General features: G+C 33.1%; 1 protein-coding gene across 1 annotated transcript in view; it reads left to right on the forward strand.

The window, feature by feature from the left end:
* The window catches only part of LOC145261100 (tectonic-like complex member MKS1), a 474,527-nt gene that overhangs the window by 335,554 nt on the left and 130,524 nt on the right, over nt 1-8,449 (forward strand). Inside the window, exons 10-11 of the mRNA XM_080119317.1 lie at nt 1,768-1,824; nt 4,388-4,430. Coding sequence (XP_079975443.1) covers nt 1,768-1,824; nt 4,388-4,430 — 100 coding nt within the window. The remainder of the gene's footprint in view (nt 1-1,767; nt 1,825-4,387; nt 4,431-8,449) is intronic.

The following is an 8,449-nucleotide window of genomic DNA, read 5'->3' on the forward strand; positions in this document are numbered from 1 at the left end:
AAGGATCGTTGTATGTCTATAGAGATAATAAATGCATAGTTTGATGTCAGTGTGGGAACTGTATACACAATTATTCACACGGAACTGAAGATGCAGAAGGTTTGCACAAAGTTTGCCACAAGGATACTTAGAGAAGATCAGAAAGAAAGACATTGTCGTGGGCATCAAGACACTTCCTCACCTTCCCTATAATCCAGACCTTGCTCCCTGTGACTTTTGGTTATTCCTTAAGCTCAAGGGAAATCTTAGATGCTGTCATTATAAGACAATTGAGGAGATGAAAGAGATTGTGATGAGGGTCATTGACACAATCACAAAAGAGGACTTCCATGGGGTCTTCCAAAAGTTTGAATGATACAACGAGTGCATTGCAACTGGAGAAGATTACTTCAAAGGAGACTAGAGTTTCATGTATGTACTATGAATAGTCTGGCAGAAACTAGACCATTTTGGTGACATTTTATCTATTGGACTGTGGTATTTGTCAGGGTTACTCCAAGGAGGTTAACCCTCCAAGGTTTTTTCTTCCTTCCTTCTTTAGTTTAGAGATTATTGCTAACTTCTAGAGGTGTCCTAACCGGAAAATGCCAATAGAACCACCCAGGCAATTTTAATAGCCAGAATGCCCCTTTCTTTAGAGGTGTTGGCTTGATTCTTCCCACCTTCCAGCCTTGTGTTACACCTGCCTGCAATGGGAACAAAGTAAATACCCAGAGGTCCGATGAATAGTTTCTTTACAAGTATATACAGAAAGTCAATTTTTGGGGATCTATATATTGGTTAGGATTTGTTCTCACTTCAGATAAAGAAAATTCATCTTATTAAAATCTTGTTAGTCTCTTTAAAGTGTAACTTGGATGAGAAGCCTTATTTTTGTTTTTGTATTCTTTGTAGTTAGTTTGCTGTATTTATAATGTGATTCATTGTTTCATCTCTTTATCCATAGAGTCTACATTTACTGTTTTCTTGAGTTCTATCTATTTTTTGCCTTGATTAGCATTAGTTCTGATCGTGTTCTTCTGTACGGCTCAGCAGAGATTCCGTTTCCCTGTTTAGGTGTCCTTTTCTTAGCTTTTCATGAGTTTATTCTCTTGTCAATCTTATGAATCTACTACTACTATTGTAACTACTACTACTACTACTACTACTACTACTACTACTACTACTACTACTAGTAATAATAATACTTCATTTTAGAATTATATCAATAGAATATATGCAAATAATAATGATAATAATAATAATAATAATATTTTAGAATTATATCAATAGAATATATGCAAATAATAATAATAATAATAATAATAATAATAATATTAATAATATTAATAATAATAATATTTTAGAATTATATCAATAGAATATATGCAAATGATGATAATAATAATAATAATAATAATAATAATAATAATAATAATATTAATAATAATAATGATATATATTATATTTTTTTCTGTCCGTCTGTTATATTTTTATTCAGAAACTGTTGGACCGATCTGGCTGAAATCTTGCATGGATCTTTGTTATAATAAGGTGTAGCGAACTAAGCAGTATGGTATTCATTCAATGCACAGTCGGGGATTAATGGGGATTAGTATTTAATGTAAAATATTCACAAATATTACCATATTTAGCCATCAATTTGGCACTCATTCTTAGTCAACAGGCTATAACTTTTTCCCGTTTTTAATGGGCTAAAAAATCTAGTATCGACATTAATTTTATTCCTCTCAAGTTTTTTTTACAAATTTTATTTTATTTTTTCAGCTTTACGATCGGCACACTGATTTTTATAAAGCTATCATTGGAAACGAATTTGATGATGTAAGTATTTTTTATTTTTTATTTTTTATTAAGTGTCTTTCCTTATTTGCTTATAATATTATCTTTATATAAATATTTGATGCTATGCAAATGTGCGCAGCAGTCTTTATGGGAAAAGCTGAATCATCATGAGCATCGTTATCAGCAGCAGCGCTATCATCATTACCCCATTACACATGCTGACATGTGTTGGACGGCTTTAAGAACTTGATTTCCAAAGTAAATTATGTCTGACCAGGTCTTTATTTATCCCTCTTTTCCCCAGATTTATTTTTATCATTTCTCTCATGTTTTCCTTGGCCTTTCCCTGTGAACTGGACCTGCTACTACAACTGTTCTACATCTGCTAACACAAGAATTTTCATCCACTTTTTCAACATTGTCATATCATCTACTGCTTTGTACACATCTCTGATTTAAGAATCACATTACACACTCACCGTATCATGCTCATATCATTTCTCTTCATACAACATATGTTGGACAGCTTTAAAAAATTAACTTCCAAACTGACCTATCTCTGGCCAGGTCTTTATGCCTTTTTCTCTCAAATCCATTTTTGATCACTTCCTCTCATATTTTCCTTGGTTTTCTCCTGTGAACTGGACCTGCTACCTCAACTGTTATACATCTGCTAATGCAAGAACTCTCATCCATTCTTTCAACATGGCCATACTATGGAAGTCTCCTGTTCTGAACACATCTCTCTATACTGTCTAGATTTAATTTCCCCCTCAGGTCATCAGAAAGCATTGACTCCATTCAGTCTTAAGAGACAATAACTACTTCCTGTAAGGGTATCTGCACATGAAATTGTGAAGCAAGGGTTGCACAATTCCAACCACATCACTACTTATTATTTTTTATTTTTGGAATCTTTTGAGATGCGGCTTCATACTTTGTGCATTCATTCTTTTTGCAAACTGTTATCCTCATCTTCATAGTTTTGACCAACTCATCCTCTGGTTTTCTTCAGGTGATTAACTGTGATGGGATAGGAATGCTGAATTTTGTAACTTGTTGCGCAATGGATAAAGGTGTTGAGTCTCTATGGTTCCAGGTGAGCAGTTTCAATTCTGCCCAAGCAGGCCAGAGGATTAGTTGGCCAAAACCTGGTGAGACAACAACTATGGAAGGCAGTAATTACTGCGAATACAGTTACAATAGTTACAAGACGTAGCATTCCTATCCTGTTGTGGTTAATCACCTGAAGAAGGCCAGAGGATGACTTGGCCGAAATTATGAAGATGAGCATAACAGTCTGCAAAAAGAATGAATGCACACATCTCTACCGATTGGGCACAGCTGGATTCCAATTACAAGAAGTCCAACATGACTGGAAACAATGCTGAGATGAGTGCAGAGCATCTGGTATTCCTAAATAGTCACCTATTTAGTACTGACCAGGCTCAAGATTGCTTAACTTTGGTGATTAAATGGGAGCTGGTGATGTAATTATGCTGTATAGTCATCAAAAGCCTTTAAGATTCACATTACACATCCATGCAACGCATGTCCTCAACTCTCGCTGTCCAGGTTTTATTTCCATACACAATCACACTGTGCATACATGCCTGAATAACCACTGTACAATCTGTAAAAAGTTGAATATCGAATGTAGCAGAGTCCTGGGGACATGTTTACCAGAGAGAACAGTTGGAATTAAGTCATACACCATCCACTATGACTTTGCAATTCCTACAGCTACGTACCTCGAAAACGGAGCTATTAAACCTGACATAATGATATGGGACAAGAAGGAGAAAGAAGCAACCTTAGTAGAAGTTAGTGTTCTAAATGATGCTGAGTTAAACAGAGCCGAGAAGGAATCAAATACCAAGGTTTTATGTACGACATGAAAAGAAATTGGAATTTTAGGAAGATCTTCATCATTCCAGTAATTAAAGGAACAACTGGACTTATGAAAAAAGAATTTTAAAGAATACATGGAAAATATACCCTGTGAACCAAGACCTTGTATTTGTAGCCGCTATCATCCTGATCAGATTGAACTGGCTTTCTCCTGTATCTTGAACCATTGCAATCCAATTTTGTCAATTTTGGGCCAGGTTGCAGGATATGGCTAACAACATCTGATTCATTGGAGAGCAATTACTTGTGTGCCCGATAGTATATCACCACGTTGTCCTTGATTGTTATTGTCCAGATCTTCAGCTGCCCACGGATACGTTTGTGCCAGCCAGACAGAGACGGGGAAGGGAGATCAAATGCAAGAAAGATTCAAATAATTATGTTTAAACGAACAATTAGAATCTTAAAAAGATCTCTCAGTTAGAAAGTATGAAATAGTGGGTGAATGTCTGGCATCTGGTAGGATGCCCCATTCCCAGCTACAACAAAACGATAAGAAAATTGGGGAAAAAATAGTTCATTACAAATACAGTCAATTAATTTTTTGTCTTTATTTATTGAAGTTTCCTGCTTTAAACTTTGGCAATGTCTTGACAAGGTGAGGAAAAAATAAATTCTATTTAGATTAATAGGGATGTTCAACAAATTCCTTGTATTTTTTATTTATTTATTAATTTTCAATATTTTTTAGGTTCCAGATGATGTTTTGCGACTGGTCGTTTATGGAGAAATTGGTAAGTCCTATCTTTTTGTCATTCGTTTTTTACTTTATCTGGAATAAGTGTAAATTACACGGTGGTGGAGGAGGAGGAGCAGCAGCAGCAGCAGCAACAACAGCAGCAGCAGCAAATATTTTAAACATCTTCCAAACAGTATTTTGGCCTCTCTCTATTAAATGAAAGATGAAGAATAAAGGTTATATATAACTTTATTACATCATCAGAATAATAAGGAAAAGTTAAGGGGAAATTTAAGAAAAAAACCCTCTTTAAGCCATGGCATTTCGAAGGTAAATGCTTCACACCTTTTAAATATACTACCCTTCCGATTTACCCTTAGATGTTGTACCTACTTTTAATTACTATTTACCATCTCATCCTATTCCTTCATTCTCATTTTATTTCTAAATGTCATTAAGCCAGTTTTTTCTACATAGGCATTTTGTATAATTCTGGGCCTTCTCCTCTTCTGATAAGAAGCATTTACATTTGAAATGCCATGGTGTAATGAGTTTTTCTTTTCTAAAATTTCCCCATAACTTTTCCTTATTGTTCTGATAATATAATTAAATTATGTATAACTTTTATTCATCAATTTTCATTTAACATCATTGTTTGCTCTTCTTAATAGTGTTGAGCTTTTCTTATCTTGGTAAGTTTTGATTTGTTAAAGATTTACTCTTTAATAACATAATTATTACATGCATACATATATATATATATATATATATATATATATATATGTATATATACGATTGTTAAGATGGATGAAATCTGACGATATGAAACACAGATTGGATGTGTAAGGACCTGAACGGTAAACGTTTTGCCCGATTTATGCGGACTTTTTCAAGAGGGATGGTCATTGACCTTTAAAAAGCTCGCATAAATCGGGCAAAACGTTTACCGTTCAGGTCCTTACACCTCCAATCTATGTTTCATATCGTCAGATTTAATCCATCTTAACAATCGTATATATATATATATATATATATATATATATATATATATATATATATATATATATATATGAATCAAGTGGTTAAATGATTTATAGAAAAGTAATTTATTTCAGCACCAAGAACCCAACATTAACAACCAATCAACGTATGATCGTTTCTGAATTCTGAAACGGTACATTTTTTTTTTATTATTTAAATAAAGTCTCATAATAAACTTGGAGATTAGACATCAAAGAGAATATATATATATATATATATATATATATATATATATATATATATATATATATATATATAGTAAAAGTAATATTTATATAGGGAGGGTGGCATTAATACAGTATGATAAGCAAGAAAATATCCATATTTTTGAATTTTTAATGCAGAACACCAAAAACGTAATGTGAACTCGAATGTAATCAGATCTAAAAACGAGTCAATCATCCACTTGACACACGTCACGTTTGCAATTCTAGAACTTTACGTCAGTTGTTAAATGCCGATTAACATGTAATTTATTTGGTTCCGCAAAGATGCAGGCACTAACTCATCCTAATTAAAAAGTAATAAATTCAATATATATATATATATATATATATATATATATATATATATATATATATATATATATATATGTAGTACATAATTTATATCACATTAGTAGTGGGATCCGTGGAAACTTTGTGGTTAACATTTTAGTACTGTAGACGTTGAGGAATGATGGTGTATCCGTTTTTTATGGAGGTGGGGTGAAATATTGCTCTCACAAAGTTTAAAGTGAAAGTCTAAGGTGTTCTATACCATTTCAAAAAAGGAGTTCAAGAGATACTGTATTTTCATACTCCACCACAGCGCTGAATCAAGAGTACTCTTAAAATTTTTTTTTTTAACTGATATTCACCTCAAGGCAGATTGCCACTGAGACATCAGGGGTTAGTCTGGATTAGGGGCGATGCCTACAGGGAAACTTTGGGAAGGGAGTTGAGCAGCAAGATCTTTGTTCGCATTTAAATTTCTGCATGTTAGCACAAACTGAGAAAGCAGGAAACTGAAGTGAGGGGGGTTCCAAAGTCTAGCAGTTTGAGAGAAGAAACCATTATAGTAAAAGTGCATCTAGCAACTTCTGCAGTAAAGGAAATGGGACTTTACTGCTTGTTAAGCTAATAAAGGTTATCTAGTTTTCCACATGTCTGAATAACCTATATACAAAATTTCAAGTCTGTAGATTAAAAATTTATTGAGTATATAGGTTGAGAAGTGTCCTCTCACACACACACACACATGCGCATTCTCAGTTTTATAGAATTCTAATCTGGGTGCCTGGCGTTGCCCGGATGTTTGGCAGTGTGTGCTGAGAAAAAAAAAGTGGTAGTAGGCAGGCAGGCTCGAACCTGTACCACAAAAAAGGAAAAGAATGTGAAAAAAAAACGTGACGTCTTTGCTGTTGCGTCCATTACCAAACGGGAAGTGGCAAAGGTTTCAATTAAGGCTAATCAATTGAAAAGAGAGGATGACTTTCGAAAATGTCGGCGAAAAAAAGCGACCCTTTCCTTGTAGAAAAGTGCCCAGTTGAGGGTGAAGGAATTAATGTTTTTAACCAATTTTTCGATATTTGTCGTCTGAAGGGTCGAGCTTCAAAACAATACCAATCTTGTGAAAATCCGTTGCCTCCGTCAAAGTTTTAGGCAGGCATACATACATACATACATACATACATACATTTAAACAGACAGATGAGATTTATAACATGGCCCTTTTCTATGTTCTTGTTCGTTTCATATTCTCTCAATAAGGAAGACTTTTGACAAGCAAAATTAGTCTAATTAATTATAAGCCACTTATTAATAATACTTTAAGAAAAATATCCGCTAAACTTTTAAACAGATTTTTACCTTTAGTCTTGAAACTAAAATCCAAAAGTATGGCTATAATTATAAACGATTAAATATGGTACCTTAAACACTAAAGCATTCCTGTAGGATGAAAAAAATACTTCAGTTTTCTCTTCTGTAACATCTCAATTATATCTTGAATAAGTCTTTTATGAATCATATGACTTCTAGCAATTTCCACTCACTTTCATCAGCTTTCATCCTCTTTATTCTGAAAAAAAAAAAATCAACTTTGGAACTGTTTTTTTTTTCAAGGAAAACATTGTCTCTGATGAGTTGTTTGGTGTTCATATGCTATTCAACGAAACGCATGTAAGACAAAATAAAACATTATGAAAGAAAAAATATTAGCATATATATTTTTTGGCTTTGGAATGTAAACTACTGATATATAACGTGAACTGAAAAACGATACACAAAGCCAATGAAAATGGATATAAAATTGATACTTTATTCAGCACGTGTGGCCAGTAAGAAAACTATCAATAACAACCAAAACAAAGATGGCTGACCGAAATTTATACTGCAAAAATGAAGTCTCGTAAAGTCTCATAAAATCATGTTATCAAAGGGAGGCAACTTAATTTGATCGGTCTAAGTGGAATAACTCTATTTAATCTTAACACTATATTTACCAAAGAAAACTCGAATAATGAACAATATTATGTATGAATAACCTCCCTAGATTTTAAAAGCATTATGACCACAGAAGTACATTTAGAAACAAAAAACACCAAATAAAAACAGCATTAGTGAGCCACTGCTGAGAGCTCACGGAAAGTAGACGATCACCGATAGTAGAGTATGGCAAGTCAGCATATATAGAAACTTAATAACCCATGTGAACTATGTTTGAATGAGAAATTAGCTATCATAAACTGTAAAGAACCCTAAAATTTATTAAACTGCAGGAGTGAAATAGCAAACATATCTAGACACAAAATAAACTTTACCTTAGAATAACAACACACACACACACACACACACACACACACACACATATATACACACAAAACACAATCATACATGGATAAATAGTAATAACAAAAACAATAACAAAAATAAAAACCATATAATAATAATAATAATAATAATAATAATAATAATAATAATAATAATAAATAAGCAAATATACAAGTATAAAATAAACTGTAAACGAAAAACATCCAGATTAAAACTAGGT

The sequence above is a fragment of the Euprymna scolopes genome, chromosome 37 (assembly GCF_053919585.1).
Source record: "Euprymna scolopes isolate OS-2025 chromosome 37, ASM5391958v1, whole genome shotgun sequence".
NCBI classification, from domain to species: Eukaryota; Metazoa; Mollusca; class Cephalopoda; order Sepiida; family Sepiolidae; genus Euprymna; species Euprymna scolopes.